Source organism: Thunnus thynnus, chromosome 10, assembly GCF_963924715.1.
Source record: "Thunnus thynnus chromosome 10, fThuThy2.1, whole genome shotgun sequence".
Taxonomy (NCBI): Eukaryota; Metazoa; Chordata; class Actinopteri; order Scombriformes; family Scombridae; genus Thunnus; species Thunnus thynnus.
The window spans coordinates 22,921,176-22,944,312 of NC_089526.1; the positions used below are offsets into that span (position 1 = coordinate 22,921,176).

Genomic DNA, 23,137 nt, shown 5'->3' on the forward strand with positions numbered 1-23,137 from the left:
GGCCAGTTCCCTTATTTCAAATGTTGGAGCTTTCCAGTGGCAGATGAATGCACCAAACTGGAAAACTTCAAAAATCAATCCATGCTTTCATCTGAACTAGTGAACATAGATAACAGGGGCCGTATTCATAAAGTTTCCTTGTAAAAAGAGTCGCTCCTCGTGAAGAAATTCTAAGAAAAATTATTAGAATTATGTAGTTACAGTTGAGACTAGATCCTGGTAAAGATAAAAGTTATTCACAAAGCATCTTGACCCTTCAGAGAGCTCCTAAGGTGTAAAAACTGTTAGGAGTAGGGAGGAGGACTTTTATGATGCTTAAGAGTTTCTTAAGCAGAAGATAAAATGGCAGAAAGACAAAGAGGAGATATATTCTCCAAATGCTGAATGACAGTGAGTTAATGAAATGCTGCAGATTAGATCATGCAGAGATAATGTTTGTGGTTGATCTCATTAGAGATACACTCACTAACACAATAATGCTATAATACCAAAAATGAAAGTGATCACAACACTAAGATATTTGGCAACTGTAAAAATTTTGAATTTGCTGGCAGCTGGAAAAAAAAAGATACACATGCTAACCAACACCACTACTTATATAGACTGTCCAGCAATCACAGAAACTGATGAAAGTTGAGCCATTTCCATATTTCTTAATATCAAATAGATTAAGCATTAAAATGACCAGCATGGTAAGTAAATGTAAGCAAATAAATATAACAACTATCAGCATGTGAAAAGGCTACTGCAGGTAGGTCTGTGTTTTCAAACATTTCATAGGCTACTTTTAAAGTATGGCTCACAATCTATTCAACAGAAATGTTCATTACATAAAATACTATTTACAATTATACCATGTTTTAATAGAGATGATTAGATCCATTGATTTTACTGTCCACTCTATTATCACCAGAATATTGTTAACAGCGATATGTTTCTCATTTTCACTGTAGTGATACTGCACGTTTAAAAAAAACGTGTCAATCAAACAACAGCCATTATGCTTCTTACCTTTAATAAGCGTGAGAAACTCCTTGTGTTTGACCCTGTTGCTTTGCATGTCGATCTTCAGCGTCAGCAGCAAAGTGAAAAGGAATTTGTGCTCCTCGTACAGGCCCCGTGCTGCATATCTATACACCTCAAAGGTCATGAACTCTATGATGTTGGCGATTCGTTTGCTGGTGATGGGGCTTTTGGAGGACCTGTTTAAGTAGAATATGATAACAGATACCACAGATAAAATCCTGTCAAATATGCAGCTCATTAGCACGTTAGAGCTCCTGCTACAATGTCATATGTTAATATTAACAACTTCTCCACAATCAAATACAGACTAGAGATCACAGCATGGTCAAGCTGATTAGTCTAATGAGCAAAGAGCATTCCAGTTTTTGAGAGCTTCCTCTAGCCGTTAAGGTCATTGGACATATTGACGTTGTTGACAATTAGTTGTACATTGTTTGACATGAAATTAGTTGGAGCTGGCGAATCAATGATCCGCTGGTTAAAATGGAATATCATTGTATTTGATGTATTTTACATTTATCATGAGGATTCACTACCTCATCCGTACTTTGAATACAAAGTGTAAATGAGGCCTTTATATGCAAGAGGTGGATATAGTGAGTTTAACACGTCTAAAATTTAAGGCAATTCAATTTAAATGTCCTACAACTAAAATACTTTTGTGAAGCTAATTGTTGTTGTTCAATATTTGTTGATTCTGTGTCAAAGAGATTTGTTAATTCAACTCTATGATGCTTCAGGCCATCTTTGTACTATTGTTATATTTAATTGGACTTTATTGTTAAGTGTTTGTGTTATTTTAGGATTTGAAAAGATACTAAGCCTAAGTCTCCATTTATCTCATTATCTCTTAAATTTTCAACCACAAAGCTCTGCTTCAGCTACAGAGATGTAGTTGTAGAGTCACCTTCTCCACATCATCCTGAAAGCTTCAAATTACAAATGTCACAATCATCTCGTCACAGCTTGTCACATATTTATATACATATGATAGAAGCAACAAAATAAACCCTTCTTTTGTCTAATTTAGGTAGAAAATTGCACAAAACTACTTTTTGTTGCAAAGACTAGATTTTAATCAACGGGTGGAAGTTGCATGAGAAACAAAACAGCAAACAAACAAACAAAAAAAGATATAGATCTGAGCATCCTGGCTAGATTAGAACCACCTAATCGATTAGTTGAAGATTATGTACGATTTTAGTCGACCAAGATTTTCTTTGGTTGACTACAGCCCTACTGAATTCAAATTTTATATAATGTTGCCAATTTTGGAAATCATGAGTTTTTGAAAGTCGGACATACTGTAGCATCACAGATACAATCTAATTCAGTCATTTACAAAGTGGACCAGCTGCCAGTGCCAATAAACCACTGAAATTCCCCATTGAGCTTTTGCAAACTATAATTAGAGGAGCAGAATTCGTGGGCTGGCTTTGTAAAGCAAAGGCTGACATGGAGCTGCACAGGATTACTTGTTATAGGCACAGGAACTCTATGCATGCAATTGAAACAAAGATATCATTGCTGTATAGAAAGTAATTTCATATTTGGGAACAATACTTCAAAAAAAAACATTTATTAAAGAGAGCAGTGCCGAAGGATTCTTACCTTGCTAGAGAAAGGTCAAAAAGTCCCAGAAACTGTCTCAGGGAGGTCTGGTACATGACATTCACCATACTCATTTCTGTGATCAGGAAATACAAGATACTACCTCTGGTGGCCACTGAAAAAAGACACATTGCAAGATGAGTGATGAAGTTGACAAAAATGTCTGTTAACTTTAATATATGTAGCATGGATCACCACCTAGGCATTTTATTATGAACTAAATCTACTTTAAAGAAATGTGTGTGGTGAAGAAATTTTCTTTTGGACAGTATCCGTGTTTCATTGCTTGAGCACAATCACAAATTGAGAATGTATCAGCTTTTAGTTTTGTGGGATTGAACCTTGGCTAGCACATTGTAACCGACCAGAGAAAATGACCAAAAATGTGACTTTGAGCCAGCTGTCATGACCTACCAGGTCGGTACTCCTCTCTGGCAGCATTGATCTGCACCTCAGTTTCGGCAGCAATCTGTAGTTTCTGTGTGACCTCCTCAGCTGTGCGCTTGGTGTTGCCAAGAACAACAATCAGACTCTCATCATCCACTAGTGATCCCTACAAAGAGGCATATTTGTAAGTTTACATCAGAAAATGAATGAAAATGGAAACATAACCAATGGAATGACCATGGTAACGGAGTTCAGAAGTAGCTGTAACAGACGTAAATGTATGTTTTCATTGACTGACCTCATTTATGCAATTTAAGGCAATCCAGATGTGCATATTTGCCAGCAAATGTCAAATGTATTTTTCATACTTTTTTCTTTTTTTCTCACTATTCTCTCATTATTTCTGAATTTCTGAACACATTAAAAGAAGCTACAAAAGTAGCTAAGTACACTGCTACTGCTCCACACTGATTTTTTTTTTTTTCACATGCCTTAATCCCTGATTCAGTTGAAGACAGTGTTTTTCATCACTTCTAAATCTTCTGATATTTCACAGCTTGAGATGTGGTTCCTCACCTGTGTGCTCGTCAGTCTGTAGAGGAGGTTGTCCTCTAATTCCTTCATCTTTCGCTTGTTAGATGTTACATCTTCCAAGAGATCTGTCCTCTCCTTCTCCAGCTCCTGGGATCATGAAAACACAGATAACATATACATGCTCATATATATATGATGTTTGTTGCCCTTCTTCCAATAAGTGAAGCACCACAGCCATGACAAAGGGCACACACTTGACCTTGTGCTCTCCTATGGTTTCTGTGTGGATGATGTGAACTTGGTTGATTTTGCCATCTCTGATCACAGTGCAGTGCTCTTCCAGGTTTCACTCTTCTCTCCTGGCCCCAAACCCATCACACTGATTCCCTCCTGCCTCCTAAATTCCTTCTCTGTTCCTGCTTTCACTGGCTTGTCAGTGTTTTTAACAGCTCCTGCACAAATATTTTAGATTCTGTTGCTGCAGTCAGATATAAAAAGTTGAAACTTACTTCTCTGCCATGGTTGAATGAAAAATTAAGGATTTTAAAGAGACAATGCAGGAAGGCAGAGCAGAAATGGAAAAAGGACAAACTCAGTGTCTTCCTTGCTATCTATCCTTGCCTTCCTATTTTTCTGAACTGATCGCTAAATAGAGTGATAATCCCAGAATCTTTTAAAACTGTAAATTCTGTGATTGGTCCCCCACTTAGCCAGCCAGTTAAATCTTCCCCAGAGAGATGTGAAGAACTTCTTAATTACTGTTGTAATAAAACAGTGGAGATTTGGCAGAACTTTAAAACTGAATTCAGAGAGCTTGATGTTGACTTCTGCCCACCTTCAACATCAACCCACTTCAGTGAAATCTCTCTGTCAACCCTGAAACGCACTGGTGCACTTTCAAAATCATCCACCTGCCTTTCAGACTGCATTCCCACTTGGTTTTTAAAAGCTGTATTTCAGATAGTTGGTCCAGATATTTTAGCCATTATTAACTGTTCTCTATCTACTGATATTTTCTCCTCCTATTATAAACATGCCACTGTTGATCCCCTCTTTAGACCCATCTCCAAGCTGCCATTTTTATCAAAAAATGTTTCTGCTCTACTGATTTCTTTTATGAATAACAATCCAATTTTTGAAAAGTTTCAATCTGGTTTCCGCTCCCTACACAGCACTGAGACTGATCTGGTCAAGGTCACCAATGACTTACTGCTTTCAGCCAACACAGGCGTACAGACCCCATTTTAATACTCCTTGACCTCAGCTCAGCCTTTGACACAGTGGACCATAATGTCTTAATCAGCCATCTGAAGAACTATGTTGGCATCAGTGATGTGGATCTGGATTGGTTCATCTCCTATCTATTGAACAGGTTCTTATAATGCTCGGAGATGCCTCCTCCTCCTGTGCAGTCCTGCTTTGTCCAACTGAGACAGCTAACCAAGATCAGGTCATTCCTTTATTTGGCAGACTTAAAAAAGGTCATTTATGCTTTTATCTCTTCTAGACTTGACTATTGCAATGCACTTTATTCTGGTATCAGCAGGTGAAACATAGACACAGACTGCAGTTGATACAAAACGCTGCTGCCAGGCTTTTAACACGTACTAAGAGAAGCGACCACATTACACCTGTTTGGACCCCTCAGCTGTGGAACTCCCTGCCATGAGATCTCAGACAGGCAAACTCAATATCTTCTTTTGAATCTCTTCTTAAGAGTCACTTTTATTGGCTTTTCCTAACTGATGGTATTTGTTGTAACTATTTAAATTATTTTATCTGGTTTATATCTCATGTTTTGGATCTTATTTACTTGTATTATCTTTTTTTATTGTAAAGCACTTTGTAACTTTGTTTTTGAAAGGTGCTACATAAATAAAGTTATTATTATTATTATTATATAGGTTATAAAGCTGTAGTGTGGTTCTAGAGGAAAGGCATGGGAACATAAATTTGATTAGCGAATAAAATGGCTTTTAGATCTTTCTCTTCCATAATGATATACCAAGTTAATAGATAAGTTTACATGCTGACAGTCTGAGAGTGATCAAGATGAAAGTAAAGTGCATGTAGGATTTGTCTTTTTCAGACCAAAGTCCACAATAGCATGGTTATTAGTGGACGGCCCAGCAAACATCATCATTACATGTTGTCACTACCAAGTTACTACACCTACCGTAAAACTGATGCATTTTAAACCAGTTGTGTTGCTATTGTGTGTTTTATTAGACCACATTCAAAACAAAACCATATGCTCTTCTTATGATTTTTTTTGCTAAAGAAAAAAAAGTGCTGATAAATGGACAAATATGACTTAGCAGAGTGCCCTGGGCCCCACTGAGCATTGAGGAAAATATAAAGAGAGTGAGCAGAGAAAATACTGTACCCTGCCTTAGCACTCAGGTGACAAAGTAAAACACAAGCAGCAGTAATAAGTGCCACTGCCCTGAATGTCAGTCTGACACTCCAGGAATTAGAGGGACTGTACTCCTCCAGTAGCACGCATGAACCAAAACCTCACTCACCCACAGTAAACCCTTGGGAAATGTAAGCCTTTATGAAAGTGTGTTGGCTCTTCAGTAAAGTATTTCCACTGTGAAGCTTTGTGTGGTTACAGCAACTGATTTTAATCTGAAATCGGAGGGACTGAAAGATTCATCTTATCTTTTATTTTGTGCTGTAATTTTGGCTCAAAGCTCAGTAGGTTTTTCTTGTGGTGACCATGTAAATGAGTGTGTAAATTAATTTAAATACTTTTTTGTGGCGTTTTTTGCCTTTATTTTATCAGGAATCCTGAGTAGAGAGAGGGAAATATGACACGCAACAGCAGAACTGAAGCGCAAGCATTATGTTATGGTTATGTGGCATGTGTCTTAACCAGTAGGCTGCCAGAACGCCCACAAGTGAATTATTTTGAAAGCTTACAAAAATAGATGTAGAAGTTGCAGCTGAAAGTTGCTTTCACAAGGAAACTGTGACATTAAGTGAAAGAATGAACAAAGAAAGAACAATGTTATTGGGCCTGTGAATGCTACATGAGCAGAAAAGATGCATGTTTTATTGCTGATATAGTAGCTTCAGCTCCCATTATGATCAAATCCATATTTAGTACACAGATAACAAGCCAATTTTCCCATCTGGCATCTTTCATCTCAGGGTCAGCCATTACTGGAAGGAAAATAGCCAGCCTACAGTAGCACCAGTCTTTTCACAGTCACAATCAATGTGTCCACTGCACTGGCTGCATGTAGAATGCATTTCTATCACCCAGAATGAATGAATCAAATCCTTTGTATGCATGCTGCATTTAGTGTTGGTACATAAGGCCTATGTGCACTATTTCTGAGTGTGTGGTTTTTTCCCTCACACTGCCTGTGTCTAAATGCCGTAATAATTTCCATGTTCAATATTCAAAGGGTGATAATAACCTCCTAGTTATAGTGTCACACAGTTTGTGCTTGCTAGGGAGGGAAGATGAGGTACACATTAGGGAGAGATGTTGAGAGCCTGCATTTAAATGTTCTTCAAGGGCCTTTCAAGGAACCATAAGGATCCAAGCAATTTGCTCTCAGTCAGTTTCATCCCTCCCCTTAAAATCTGGTGAAATTTAAACAAGTAAATTGGCAACAACTAATAAATAAAAGTACTGTATAACTTAATTTAAATATATATCTAAACAGTATGTATAAGGTCTATAGTGGCTACTATTTTATATGAGAGCAACTTTACCTGTTTTTCTGTGAGGATGACTCTGCCCAGCAGCTGGTCCTCCAGTCCTCTCATGGTGACAGTGAAGTCGATGATGGAGGTGCGGGCACTGATCTCGGGGGTATAGGCCGGGTTAGGCAGTTTGGTGGTCACATACAGCCTGAAGCCCTTCATCACATCCACCTCTTTGTCACCAATTTTCACCTGTGAAAAGGAAGACAGAGACATCTTTATTATCAGTCAGCATATCAATCATATTATCAGCATAATACCGAAATAAAAAGCACAAATGCAAATGCAAATACAAAATGTATTATACACATGCAGAGGTGCATAAAGTAAATTTATAGTATGAAGGAACTAGTGGAGGGAGGAAATTTTTTCAGTGTACTTCAGTTTAGGGCCAAATCCTCCCTAAACTGCTTGAAGAAGAAAATAACATCACACATAGTCACACATTTGTTATGACAGTCATGCTCGTTTAAGCAGATACCACAAGTCTATATAAATGTATGAATAAGCCATCCTGACAAACATGATAAAGGTGTCCTGGTGGCAGTGAAAAAAAATTTGCTTTGCTTTTACAGCTGCTCAGAAACATTTCCTGTGCATGTATATGTTTGTGCATGTGTATGCATGTGTGCTTGTTTTTGGTCTGATCATCATTTAATTACTCATGGCGGTATAACTTCTAATTATCCATCTGCCAGTTTGTCCCTGGAGTTGTCGTCTGCAGACACCTTCACTTCCTCCTCACACCATGATATTAATAGAAATTAAAGCTTTTTCAGGAGAGAGAGAGGGAGGGGGAGGCACGAGGGAGAGCGTAGACACCTCTAATTGGGTCTCTCATTAGGTAGCCGAGAGACTTCTGGCTGAATGTGTTGTCTGGATGTAACGCGTGCTTACTTGCAATCACCGTGGGGTATAAGTGTTTGTGCATGTATTCCTGCAGTTGTATGACATGTTTTGTATGTATATGTACAGTATATACGTGTGTGTATGTGTGTGTGTAAGTACATGCATGTTTGTTTGTTTGTTTGATGCATGTGTGAGATAGAGGGAGGCAGCTGCGGTGTCAACTGCTGAATAACCAGCTCAACCATAGCTGAGAGGCACCATTGAGAGGCGATAATGAGAGAGAGAGAGAGAGAGAGAGAGAGAGCGAGCGCAAGAGTGAGAGAGAGAGAGCGCAAGAGCGAGAGAGAGAGCGAGAGAGAGAGAAATGCCTGCAAGCAGACCTTCACTCTGCCTCTTTCTCGTAACCTCTTATTGTCTGTACGATTTGGATTTGTTTGTGTGTGTGTGTGTGTGTGTGTGAGAAGTATTGCAATCCATTCTTGCTGAGATGTACAGAACTGTAACTTACATTGATGGTAATCTGGATGAGAAAAGATCACAAACAGAATGCATTTCAACTGACCCTCTCAATTGTGTTTTGTGGAAATTATTGCTTAAATTTGTACTAGCAACACAAAAAACACACATTTATGTATGCAATAAAAATCCTTTTTGGAAAGTTCAAACCAATTTATTGGCAGAGAGACCAATTCCGACCGCTTCCTTGTCATGCACAATCCTATATTTCCAGTAATACTCAGAATTCACATCCAAAGCTGGCTTCAGGGCTGTCATTTTAGCAAATAAAAATGCTGACAAAATGAGAACCATTCAAACTGCTCTCTGCAATTTTCCAAATTTAAAACATCTAACTCCAACAGTACATTACAGGAAATTAGAATACTGAGACAGAGAGTGGTCTGTTTTCACCCTCCAGCCACAAATGAAAAGAGCAAAACAAAAGATATCAAGCAGGGAGGAGGCATGATATTGGATTTCACTTCCTATCAACCAGAAACATTTTAACAGTTTCTACAAGCCAGTGAGACCCTCTGTAGCAGTGTGATGTAATTTTGTTTATGGGCCACACTCTGATTATGAACTCATTCATTACAATAGCCAGTGTAGAAATCAGTTTGAGCACTGTTGATGTAAATAAATGTAAGAAAATCATGTTTGTGTATTAGATTTCATTTGAAACTACTTTAAATGCTAATTAAATGACCCCACTTATGTGGGTATTTAAGGCCTAATTTGTTTTTTTATGGGTATTTCAATGTTATTTTCATTTCCCAAAAAACTCTCTCTAACTCAAAACAACACCAACCAAAGCACAGAAATACACTACATATTTAAATGAAATAACCTGCAAAAAATACTTACCTCATCACTAAATCACCTTGAACCAATTCCATTTCCCATTATTACCACTGCTCTCATCAACCTTTTTTTAACAGCAGTAGTTTCATTAATTCAGGTAATTGTTGAGTTTAATTCATTTGGTGAAACAATGGCTGTAAAATGGCTGATATTTTAAGTTCTCTTCGAAACAGAAGTTGATCCCTGAGTCTCCAATGCTGGAGAGCAAACATCTAAAGTATAAGTAACACCTCTCCCTAAACATAGAGACCCCAAAGCCCTTTTTTTTTCAATATACAGCAGCAGTCATCAAAAATGTTTCTGCATTTGGCCCTGGTCTGAGGTTTAAGTTGTGAAATATGTTTGTTGGCTACTGGTGGGTTTTGAAAGAGCACTGAAGGAGTACATTTTTGTCAGTGCAGCTCAAAATGATTTATTTTTTATCTACAGTACATAGAGTGAAGAGAGGTCACTTTGAAGTATAAAGTATTAGACTTTATTATAAGAGCTGGAGATGCAGGAATTTGATATTTATACAAAGAACAAAATAAAAGAATATAAAAAGAAAAAAAGGCTTTTTGAATTTCCAGACAACCAGGAAGAAATTACACAGTTAAACAGCCACTGTGAGTGACTATGAGTCAGTGACTGAGGACACGTTAATCTGTCCCAAGACAATTTACCTGATTCGGGACAGGTGTTCCAGCTGGCATGGCTGGAGGAACCAAAGACCCTTTCTACCTCCAGCCAGCACTTGAAGCTCCCCTACACATGTCAAACTCTGTCAGTGAGCAGGTTTGTTTTCCCCTTATCAACCTGTGTCTGTACAGGTGTGACAGTTGGCATGGCAGGAAGGAACTGGCCAAGTCCCATCATGCCTCCAGCCGGCGCTAAAAAACACATCTGCCCATTTCACGCTCTTCGAACAGAGGCACAAAAAAGAAAGCAAAATCAGGAACCAGAAGGTCTCAAGAGGATTATTCTGCTACATTACCTTGTAAGTGGAGCCAGTCTTGATGAAGTTTTTCTCAAGAATGTTGTCGAGAGCAGGGTCCAACTCCTCCCCTACATCCTCGATCAATAGGGGGCGCCCAAGAGACAAACTGTCCTCCAGGTGGTTCTTAAAATATTTATGGTTCAATGAGGTAATCTGGGAACAGAAACAGGAACCTGTATTACTAGATAGATCTAAAAAAATGTTACTTTTGTGATCTCATCAAGTAATGCAGTTAAGAGGTTGAAGCATTCTTTGATTGATCAAAGGCCCATGAACACATTGGAGATTTTTATTCTATTTCTTTGATCACTGACATTAATGTGGACTAAATGAGAACAAACCTCAAAAGTAAATAGAGACAAATGTTTTGATTTTACCAAGTAATCACTTAACCAACTGACCATACTCACATTGTTTCTAAAAGACTGGCTCATTTAAAGGAAGCCGTGAGATGCATCTGATTCAGTCAAATGAAGAAGACACACGTTTAAACTTCTCCCTCCTTCAAGGAAAACCTCTGTCAGGGAATTGTGACTAGTCAAGCTAATAAAACATCACTTTTTAAGATGATCCATTTTTGGAAATGTTATAAAAATAAAAACAGGTCTGGTCTGATGAGGTCACTTGTGGAAGGAGTTGCTCGCTGCTTGGGGAGATGTGTCTTCAAGACACTCATAATAGGATTGCAGAATGCATTTACTCATCCCAGAGATTGCCCCTAACAGGGCCAGTGACCTTGGCTGTTCTTATTACTCCTGCATAATTCTGAAGCAGAAAAGCATGTTGGACAAGGGAAAATATTTGAGAGCAAACAGAACAGTACAGAAACTGAGAATCTAGTACCTTTATTTCAATCAATGTGGAGGAGCAAATTTTAGAGGCTGCCAAATCTTCGAATTTCATGTTACAAAAACACTAATGATAAGTATGAGAAAACTGTTAAATTGTAAAGTGCATTGTTACAAATGGAGACAAAAAAGTAATGACATTGAAGTACTTACATAAGGTACAGTAGCTGAGTCAAATATAGTATTTATGAACCATTATTTTGTTTTAATTTTACGTTCTGTAAAATTCACTTGGTTCCAGTGGAATCAACAATTTGTTAGACTTCAACATACTCTAAGTCATCAGTGGGTTTTGGATATTGTGGCAAGCTGATTATGCAAAATAAGTGATTGAACCATATAGTGTTAATTATTGTCTTTTCCTCATCATACATTACAGAATGTAGAAGCAGCATACTCAGGAACATATTGTAATGCAAAGGTACAGATACCTGCAGCTCATTCCTGGCCTCTTTGTTCTTGATCCAGATTTTTCCCTGCGTCTGGGGATCAATAAGAAGAGGGAAGCGGGCTGCTTTGGTGACAATGATGCCATTCTGAATGGACAGGTCATCATTGGGGAGCCCCTGTAAGAATAAAGAAAAAAGTCTGTGTTTTGTGCAACAATATCACAGTATCATGTTCCGTTTAACATTATTATCTTATCTTTAATATCACAATCCAAATCAGATCCATAACGTTAACTACTCTTATCGAGCACAGAGCAAAATTTTGGTGAGCAGGCATATGGAGAACAGAGATGCGGGGTGTCAGATCCATGGAAAAGAGACGGCAAACTGGTTTGTAATTAAGGATTAAAAATTCACTCATCACTCCTGCTGAGTAACGGGGCTCAGCGGGCAGACATATCGCTCCACCAGAAACATCTCTAAAAGCTACATTAGGAGCATTTATTCACTGACAAAAAGCCTAAACTGTACACACATTGCACTGATGCTCACAGCTAACTTCATACTTCGGTCTGAGAGCCGCCGTCACACACCTGCTCCCTCTCTCTCTACCACACTTGCTATACACATGACCTAATCTCAGTTTACACTGAACATTCTGCTGATGCAGTTAGTTACTGACATAGATTACCGACCTGCAGGTTCCACTCGCTGACAGTGGGCGCATCAATGAGCAGCTCAGTCAGATTGAGGTTGTTGCCAAATGGGATCCGACGCAGCTTCAACTCCCGCTGCCAGTTACTCAGCAGGAGATTACGAAACTCCTGATTGAAAGGGCCGGAGTAAGAGAGGAACGCTGTGGCCAGAAGGACATCACCTGGAACAAGACGACAAAGCTGCTGGTTCATGTGCAAGTGACAGACACCCTGCACATTATGTGTAACTGTAGCAACTAATTAGATCTTGAGTAATGCCAGCACAATCAGAAAACAGCTCATTTTGGAAGCAATGGTGTGGCAGGTTATTTTAGTAGAGTAAAAACAAAATCCTTAAAATGCATACAACTAATTAAACATTTCTCATTAGTCACAAATCAAAAAGTGGCATTTAAAACACATTGTTGGGAATGAGCATCCAGGATAATACTCCATAGACTAGTATACCTTCTTGTTTTATCACAATCATCCAACAAAGGTGATGAATTTTATGTGTTTTATTCAAATAACATTTGCAAATCCATGTTTTTTAATCATAGAGCCTATTAAGTTGCATCTTTTTGAATAAGTTTTAAAGCTTGCTTTGTAACCCACCAACAAGGCGCTTGGTCTGGGCAGCAAACTCTTTGCTCTGTTCTGTCCATCTCTCCTTCTCGCCAGCTAAACCGCTGATCAAACTGGAAGCTGTCTGCATCTTGTGTCTGCAGCGCTCAGCGTCCTCCAACAGTGTCTAAAAAGGGAGGGAGGGCAGATAAACAGGTCAGTAGGTTGATGTGTCTGCTTGCCCTCAGCATCTGTCCAGCTGTCTCTTCATCAAACCATACATCCAACTGTCTGTCTGTGCGTATTTATACCGATCAAGTAAATGTAAATGGACAAAGAGTACATGTTCATATCACTGTCGAAGTAATAGTGTCCTTTGTGACTTGAGATGGTCTTTAATCCCAGTCCAATAGGACTCAAGGTTTTGGTGAATCAACTACAATACTGATTCATTGACATAAAAAAAAGACTTTCATGTTCTCTCCACCACTGTGCGGGTTTCCTTCAGGTCCTTCAGTTTCCTCTCACCCACCTCTCACCCACTGAATGCTGGGATAGCCTCCCACCCTTTGATGAATGTGCTTGCATTTCCTGTCAGCCTGTTTATCCTATCTGACTGTCTAAATTAGTTTTCCTTTTAAAAATATACCAAGAGGTCAACAGCACCTTTAAGCCATTTATCACAACCATCTCTTTATCAACCGCTCACAGGCAATAATGAGGTTGTTTACCCAGTAGCAATAACATCTGTTTCATCAATAAAGACTGTCTGTGTCGGGCTTTCTTGCAATTAAGACGCATATCAAAGTCAGCAGCCATTGTCTGAGCCTCAAACGCTTCTGCTGCGAGCCCTTTAATCTCACTTTTGGCCCCCGGAGATGAACAGCTCTGCGTCTTAATCACAAAATTATAAAAAGACTCAACTTGAGCTGTCCAGATTTCCTAATCAGTTGATGTTGATGCACATACTGTTTCATTAAGTTGCTGTTATTCATCACAGAACAGAGAGTGCTGATGATGAAAAACAAACACAGAAGACACACTCACAAACCTATACACACACACACCAGTGTATCACTAGGGTTAGTTGCATTCATTTAAAAAGTGATATTTGGGTAACTCAAGTGGGTCAATGACACTCAGTGAGCCATTTTCCATTTTTGTTGCAGGTTGTCACAAGTCTTTAGGTCATGTTCAGAGCGTCCACCTTTGTGATATGATAAAACTGTATTACCTGTATGATTATAGTGACGGTTAAAACATCAATATCAAACCAAACCTTAATGAAACTGATCCATCCTACTTCTAAGAAACAACACAGATAGCATCCTGATCATAAATAGCATCAGATGGCACTGTTGTCATGACAACGTAAGTTTAGGAAACTGTCAACTACGTTTGCCTTTCTTAATATGCAGGTCGAGATAGTTGTGACAAACTTTAGCTCAGTAAGGCCATCTGACTTTTTTATTTTTTTTTTTTTTAAAGGTCACCTTTTCCATTTTTTTCCACTCACTATACATGCACAGAATGTTTTAGCCTGTGGTTGAAATACTGAAAGTGTTTTCCTGCTGTGAGATGACAGGAATAAGGTGAGATACTGTATGAAATCTCATTGTTCCAGGCTATGAGTTGAATCAATAAACCACAATGCACCAACCTTGTGAATTCAAACTATAATATGGAATAGAAAGTGAATTATGAAAGAAAAATGTGATGCATAATAAACAATAATAAATGTGATGTTATAACTGTCATGTGCTATCAAAACTTGACTTAACTAAATTAATATCATAATTCAGTAGATGTCCAGTTATATAAAATGTTTACTTATGTTCATTAATTGGTCTCAAATGGAAATAAGCCACCGTTTGTGCAATGCACCTCATGTCTCAAGTTATTTTTTACATTTTTCAAATAATAAATCATGGAAAAAAGATATAGCACCAGCAGCACACCTTAAATCATTTTTGTCATCAGTTTTATGTCACATGATCTAGTTGCTGTTTCAAATGTCATTGCACATGCTGTTCTTTTTTGTGGCAAACTTCCATCTTTATTTGTGTTTTTTGAGGAAGTTAGTAAAGCTGTTGACCTGTTTTTCCATCATGGCCTTCTCATACTCCCCCTGTACCACATCCAGCTCTGCCTGCTTAGCATCCAGCTCAGCCCGAGCCTTCTGAAGGTCCACATTAGCTATGGCCAAACGATTCTGCTGCACTGCCAAGTTAGCCTGAGAAAGAAAGGAAGAGTGAGAAAGAGAGACAGAGAAAGCAGTGATGCCTTTATTGCACATAAAATACATACAGGGGACATGGTCAGTTCTCTGGGCGGATGGCCAAGAAAGAAAAAGAGGGGAAGAGAAAAAATTAAGAGAAAAAAAAAAAGAGAAGAAAAACTGAATAAGGTGAAAGATAGACACAGGTAGAGAGAGGACAGGTGAGGAGGGAGTGGTTTATCAGTAATTCCAGGACATTTCTCCCCATTTAGAGAGAAAAAGGTGTTGTTTTTTTTTCTTTAAGTTACTCACTATGAAAAACAGAAGGAATGAAATAATGATGATGAAGAAATGATTAGTAAAATGGCTCAGGTCATGCCAGATAGCGAAAGAAAGTGGAGAGGTGAAAAGGTAAATATTTTCTAGAAAGATTTTCAAAGTGTAAAGGCGTGTCACAGATGCAGACACAGGGACTTAAAGCTTCAATAGACAAACTGGAGATAAAAGAATGGAGATTTACAAGAGGAAATGAGGAAAGCAGAGTTGTCTGCGTGATGTCTAAGTGTGCGTGTGTCTGAGTGTGTTTGGGTGGCTTGGGGGGGGGGAGAAGGAAGTCTGGAGCGTTCATTTAATATTAATTGACATCTGAGAGGAGAGGAACATCCCTGCCTGTCTTTCTGCTTGTTTGTCTGTGCAGCTGTCTATCTGTCTGGATGTCTGGCAGGCCAGCTTAAAGGGAGGCCACCACTGAGCTGGAAACCAGAAAATCAATTTGCTAGGCTATGTTCCATGATGAAGCAAAAGGTCAGGATCAAAGAAGAGAGGCAGGCAGTTCTCATGGAGGTTGTAGAGAATAAGAGAAAACAGCGTGTGAGTGTGCATGTGAGTGAAAGAGACAGATTGAGAAAATGAGAGAGTATGAAGGGAGAGAGAGAGAGCTGATAAAGGAAAGAGGAAAGGGGGAGAGATGAGTTATTAGAAAAAAAACAGGGCTAAGCAGAGACATAAAGGTGCAGAGAAGACTGAGAATATTAGATGTGGCAGAGGGCTAAATAATAGGAAATGGATCTAGTAACAAGGGGGGGAAGAAAATCAAGTAACAAGGAAGAACACATTGACAGCAGTGAGAGCAGGGGTGATCATCAGGCAAAGTTGTGGTAAATTCAATTCAAAAGTATAACTGAATTCTGCCAGCTGAGGCTCTTGTATGATCGTCACACATCAGACATCCACAGACTGCACTGGCAAGAGGACAAACTGGAAAAAAATGGATTTGGGACATTTGGACAAAATCACTGTGTTTAGTGAGCAGGTAAAAACAGCTATTAGCTGGTGAAGTATAGCTTACAGTGTTGTTTTTCCAGACTTAATTCCAGTACTGTGCATGTATGTGCACCTTATTAATCAAGGATTTTGTATGTAAGTATTTAGCTTTGCACCCTTCTGCTGTCAGAAGCCCTGTGGATATGGAATGCATAATGCCTCGGAAAAACAAATAAATACTGACAGAAGCACTGATGTGTTTGTGCAAAGGAGCAATTAATTAGTGCAGCTTGAATGTAAGAAAGGATACGTCAGTCACTTCCCTCATTTTTAGCAGAAAGCCAGAAGAGTTTTAAAAGTTAATTTATTTAAAAAACTGTTATACTGGTGTCACTTGTGGAGATTTTATCTGATGCTGATTCCAAAAACAGATTAGCAAATAATACATTTTCATGGGAATACACAACACTGACCAAATATGTGATTAAGATATGATCTTAAAATAAGTCCTTTGATGTTCACTCATAAATAGCAACCAAACTCTTTCAATGCAGACAGCAATCTTAATCACCAGATAGTGATTAATATTGTATGTTCTTTTGCATTTGATCTTCCAGTGCCCCACTCTACTTTTGTGACTTTGACTGCTACAATGAGTTTCAGGACCAAGTTTTCTGCCTGGGGAGATCCATTTTTGGGTTCGTTCTAAAAGGATTAAATTCAAATTGGCCCTGGAAACCTGACTTGATAAAGGCCTAAATGCCAAAATGCAGGAATATGAATAAATCCTTTTCATATCAGAGACAGTCTGTGCTGTTTCTCTAGCCTGGAGCTCTTCTACAGAAAAACAACTGCTCTGCTTCGCAGTACATGTTCCTTATTCATCAGTGTGGAAGAGTGGGAGGCAAGGGACTTTGACCAGAGAGTATGTTTGCAAGTATGTGTGTGTGTCGTTGGTGACGCTGATAGGTAATAGCATCGCAATATGTGTGTGTGTGTCTGTGTGTGTTAAGATAAAATCTTAAGAGACTGACATATGTATTAGTCTGCAACAGTTGCCATTGTGTCTACTACTATTTCAACTGTCTATGAGTCTGCTTAACCAAGGAAAACTTCACACAAACAGTTTTTAGCATCATTTTAGTATCATATACCGTTTACAAAGAGTACAGGGAACCACTGTTTTAGATCTACTACACTATGTTACCTTTAAGGGTAGGACCTCCTTGTTGATGGAGAAGAAAGAGGCCATGGCTTTCGTCCAGGATGCAAGGCCAGCCACATTGCCACAAACTCTTTTGGCTGTTTCAATGTTGTAGTCAGGCATGTCAAAATAGGGCTGCAGTAGCTCCACCATTTCCTCATTAATGGTGTCTTTGGGGAATTGCTGCAAGGGAGAGAGAAGGGTAGAAAAAGAGGAAGGGTAGGGGAGAGTGAAGAGGAATGATTTGAATTACGAGCACCAAGACTTATTTCAGTCATTACTCAAAGAGTATATATTAACATATATGTAACTCAGAAAAAATGAGTGCAAGCCATGTTACTTATAAGTGCACTGCCTCTGTTATTTGAAGACAAAGAATGTAAAATATGAAACTAGTGAAAAGGGAGGAGAGAAATGACAAAGATACACAGAGCTGTGTTGATTGAGAGAGGAAAAAAAAAGACAGACAGCTGAGCAGGTAGCAGAGGAAATGATAGGAAATAAAAGGAAAGATATTGTAGGTAGGGTGGGAGAGCAAGACCGAGTGTAAAGAGAAAGAGAGGAAAACACAGTAGAGCAGCTCAGAAGCTGAAATGAGGGACAGCGAAATCTAAGAGGAACACAACACAAAAGAGAAAAAAAAAGATTGTGTGAGAGTGGATGAGGAAGAAAAAAAATAGACAGAAAAAGACCAGACAGCAAAAAGCTCGAAGATACAGAGATGCACAAGGTAAGATAAAAGAGCTGGCGTAGAGGTGGTAGCCTTTATGACAGAAAAGAGACAGGATTAACAGAAATGATGAAGCGAGAAATAGGTAGAGGAAGGAACTGGGTGATGAGGCAGAAGTAAAAGTGGAACAAGTTGAGGAAAATGTAAGAAAACATTGTGGAAATCCCAGACTATAAAAGTCTTAACACTGACTGTGTCTATTTTACACATTATCCTGATTTAATCACATTCCCTGGACTCCAACTACGACAAATTAACATTTAACCGATCAGTAATAAGGTGAGTAAATTGATTGGTTCAAACCTGTGATTCTGAACTCTAAAGCTTAATGTACAAGAGCATACACTTGACACAGGCTGTGGTCTCCTCCCTCTTCTGCTTGTTACAAACGTAAATACCAATTAAGATTATGAAGTACTATGACCCGCTGTGTGATTGTTGCCTGAAAGGTTGAGACTGCATTGTGGCCAACGTCCATCCCTAAACAGAACAGGTAGCTATAACAACAGCAACAGCTAATTAAATTGGAGTACACAATTCACTGATTAGTCAAGCTGCAGGCAGTGATTGTGCTGCATACTGAAATGCACCCAGGCAGTACTTGTAGCATCTTAAAACAGGATGTTTTACACAAGGATATACTATTATTGCAAGGACTCTTCTGGTATATAACCACCAACATAAAATCATGTTTTTTATTTAATTTTACAACATAAGAAACTTGGGAATAAGCCCTTCTATATGATTCCTTGGAGCTGAGTCTTGTCCTTCCAGTAATATATGTACAATTTATTTATTTGTTTTTTAATTTTCTAATTCTTTATTTTATTTGGTGGATAACTCTTTAATATCTTCCAAATCATGTGTTTTGGGGAACTTGGGAGCTGGTCCTGTGCAGCATCCATCCTTCAATCTTACCTGTACAAATGTGATATTAGTGAGTGTACCTGTAAGCTGCCCAGGAAGTTTCCAGCTGTCATGAGTTTGAGGGACTCCTGCCATGACGGCGTGGTGCAGTTCTTCTCCGGGTCGATCTTCACTGTGTTGACCCGCCTCTGGAAGAGTAGCAGCACACAGTCCATGATCCTCATGATGAGGTGGGGAGGGCGGCCAAGTGTTCGTACCGTGGCAATGTCTGATGGCTTGATTGTCTGAGTGGGCAGAGGGAGAAGAAACAGAGGTGAGAAGAATTTTGACAGGGACAACATGGATCACGTTAGTCTTGTTTTAAAGTGCATAATACTGTTTTACATTTACACAGGCTGATTTTATATCATTCTTTTGATCTTGCGCTATAAACCAATTGTCAGGATGCCATGTAAGGTATTGTGTTGTCATATGGAACTTAGTTTTGTGTTATAATTACTCTTTGTACACATGGGAGGACAGCAAATGTGTGGGAGGAAAAGGTAAATTAAAAGAGGGGATTTTAACAGGCAAGCAAACTGCATGTACACAGGGTGCGCCACAGTATGAAGTGAGTGGATGGATAATTAACTGAGATGAGAGCCAAGAATAAAATGTGTTTTTCATTTCCTCTTTCTATGGACAGGACCTATATTATACACATTGCTGCAGTGGAAACAACCAGAGGCGCTGATGGGGACAGATTGAGGGAAATAAAGAAAGCATGAAGACTGTAAGTACAACATCCAACAGAACAAGCAGAGTTTGACAGAGAAGGACAAGGAATTACCTCAAGGGACTGATTAAAATGAGAGAGAGACAGCTGGAGAGTAAAGGAAATGTCCCAGTGAGAGTGTTTGGCTGCTTCATCAGGCCCCCTGCCCGCTTGTCTCCTTTCTTCTCCTTTTTGCACTTTCCTCATTTCTACTCTCTCCTCTCTGTTCCATTTCCACTCAGTTTTTATTAGCCCAAGTTTAGTGTGAATCTCCCACCAGAGAGTCAGCCAGCAGACAGCCTGGTCCATCTACTTCTACTTTCACTCCTCTCCTCTAATCTCCTCTCTGTGACTATGACAGTGTCTCAGTAAGATGACTGCTAATTTGCAAGATCACAATTAGCTAATCAGTCTTGTGCAGGTTCCTTTACATGAAGAACAGTAAAAAAAAATTTAGAATGTTTTAATTTCCTAATTGTTATTCTCTATATCTCTTCACATGAAAGTAACGAACTAATACTATCCCATGCAACCCAATTAATCTTTGGTCCCTGAGCTCAAGTAACTCATTTCTTGGGATTGCTATTCCAGCAATAAAGTATTAGTGATTAGGGTTTCTGCTGGAAAGCAGAATAAAAGTTGATTTAGAATTTTTCACACCATAGTGCACCAAGAGGTTAGGCAAAGGTCCACATTAAGTTAATTAATAAAAAATGGATCTCCAGTGACCAAACCTGATGATCTTTTTCTAAAGTCAATTAACGATAAATAACTTATCTGTAATCATAATCAACTAAATAAAGACTGAAATTAATTGTTTCATACAAATATTTTGTAGTTTTGTTATGAAAACTCATCGCCATATAATTGTGTTGATTTGTAGCAAAGTTAAAGGAACACAGTATATAATGAGCAGAAAAACTTTTGTTTTCCCAAATGGGACAAAACTGTGAATAATTACAGTAATATCTAATATTACAGCTAGCTATAAACTAGCAGTAAAGGAGTAAGCTATAGAAAAGTAGTTATAAACAATACTGTACACTGTCTGCATAGATTCATCTCATCCATCCAGGTTGTACAATGTCACTTTGGTAAATTACTCCACAGAACATTAGGAGACAGCTCTATTAAAAACCCTCTGTAGCACTTGAAATATACATGATCAAATTGCATGAGCATCAATCCAAAGGGACTGCCCAAAGGTTGCCTATTTGGAAATATAAGGGGCAAGATAAAAAATTCTAATCAGGGACCTGCCATAGGAAATCTGTATGCAACCATCTACCCAGGAGGACAGCTTTAATTACAACGTAGCTCCAGGCCCCAGAGCACCATGCTAACTATAGACGCTACACACAGCTAGTTACAGAGGGCTCTAAGTGGCACCTTGAAGCAACACAAAGCGAGAGAGCAAGGCAAATATTGGTGGTGGAGGCATTAAGTCACACAGGGGAGCACAATAAACTGCTCCAACGCACAGTTTACTGACAATTGTTTCACCCTCAGGTTATCTCTTAGGGCAGATTTATGCTGAGACAACTAGCATACAGTGGCATCAGAGAAAATCATGATGAGTGGCATTGTATGATAGGCTTGAATGAAACTGGTCACTGAACATGAAAATACAACCATAAAAATACTGTATTCATACTGTACACATAAATTAATTAACCTGACTAAATATATTAAAATGAATTATGAATTTAAAAAAGATATGTTAAAAGGTATCCTGTGGAGTTTTTAAACCACTAGTAGCGCTATGGAGCATTGTCAACTTTATTTATAACGAGCTTTAAATAAAACACAGATGATCCAAAGTGTTTTACAGGATAGTGATGCAATGATGGAGATAGACAATATCTGACGGAGAAAACAAAGAAAAGATGCTCTCACCAAAAAGAGTTATTCTTCCAACAGCATGCATACAGTTAAGACAAGAAATCAGATACATACATAAAAATATATATATAAAAATAGGGAGGGAGATCCTAAATTTTGGTGCGTTCACTGACAAACATCTGTCACCATATGACAGATTATGGTGTGTATGCAGTGCAGTATGGAGACTGGATATCATGCAACAAGAGCATGCAGCGCTCTATACACTAAGTGGGATTTAAAAGTAACTGGGATCCAGGAAAGTGATGCAGGAACTGAGGCTTGTTAATAATAATAAGAGTATAGTTATATCAGTCAAGATAAGACCATATGGTATGAATACTTTGTGTGGAAAGCCCATCATCTTTTCACTTACGAAATGGGTTTGTACAAGTTTTGATTTCAGCTTGGAGTGAGATTTATGAACCAATCTTATGAACCAACACCTTTTTCATAAGGCTTTTTGTTTTTGCTAATTTGTGTTTATCAGGTAGCCTTTTTGATATGTACTCCAGATATTACACATATTTTTCTTCAAAACATAGTAAGATAAGTAAGATCAGTGCTCCTCACCATGGGCATCTGCTTATGTTTTAAAATGAGGGAGCAAACTTGGAGAGATATATAATTAGTGGGGGTTTTAGGGTTCCTCGTCCAGAAAAAAATTGCAATTTAAAACAAATTTCCTGTATATCTACGCCACCTAACCTCTTGGATTAAGTCAAGAAACAGCCACCTGCAGGAATCTAGATTAGTTAGATTGAGGGTGCTATGAAAACCAAGAACGCATCAAGAACAGTTGTGACTCTGTTTTGCTCTCTTTATCGCTGCCCTGTTCTCTGTCTACAGGAGCAGGTTCCTGAGGGCACACTGATTAGCAGGAATGGGACACACCTGGGCCTGATGTGCCCCGTGTTTTAAGCCAGAGAAACTGTCAATTCAGACTCTCTCTTCTCTCGCCCACACACTCCTGCGTTGCTTTTTGGTTCTTTTTCCTTTGTTTCACCATACAACACCCACACACAATACACTCCCTCATCCACTCCCTACATTACTGACTTTACAGACTTATCCCACCCAGTTGTTATTTTTGTTTGTTTTGAGTACTTTGTTTTAAATAAATTTACTTTTGTAATACTGAATACTTGTGTGTCTTCCCTTTTTCACTACAGTCTGGAGCTGGGCTGTGACACAAAATATAATTGGGTGGATCAGGACAGGAAATGATTATCAGAAGAATGGCTATTTCATATTTGAAATTA

General features: G+C 38.6%; 1 protein-coding gene across 4 annotated transcripts in view; it reads right to left on the minus strand.

Moving 5' to 3' along the window:
* dnah5 (dynein, axonemal, heavy chain 5) overlaps window positions 1–23,137 on the minus strand; it is a 109,183-nt gene that overhangs the window by 21,535 nt on the left and 64,511 nt on the right. For all 4 annotated transcript variants that reach the window (XM_067602122.1, XM_067602119.1, XM_067602120.1 and 1 more), the window contains 12 exons: window positions 19,321–19,524; window positions 17,647–17,826; window positions 15,054–15,191; window positions 13,010–13,145; window positions 12,395–12,576; window positions 11,742–11,876; window positions 10,460–10,615; window positions 7,288–7,470; window positions 3,601–3,705; window positions 3,052–3,190; window positions 2,638–2,752; window positions 1,012–1,202 (listed from right to left, as the gene is read on the minus strand). In XM_067602122.1, the coding sequence (XP_067458223.1) occupies window positions 1,012–1,202; window positions 2,638–2,752; window positions 3,052–3,190; window positions 3,601–3,705; window positions 7,288–7,470; window positions 10,460–10,615; window positions 11,742–11,876; window positions 12,395–12,576; window positions 13,010–13,145; window positions 15,054–15,191; window positions 17,647–17,826; window positions 19,321–19,524 (1,864 nt within the window). The remainder of the gene's footprint in view (window positions 1–1,011; window positions 1,203–2,637; window positions 2,753–3,051; window positions 3,191–3,600; window positions 3,706–7,287; window positions 7,471–10,459; window positions 10,616–11,741; window positions 11,877–12,394; window positions 12,577–13,009; window positions 13,146–15,053; window positions 15,192–17,646; window positions 17,827–19,320; window positions 19,525–23,137) is intronic.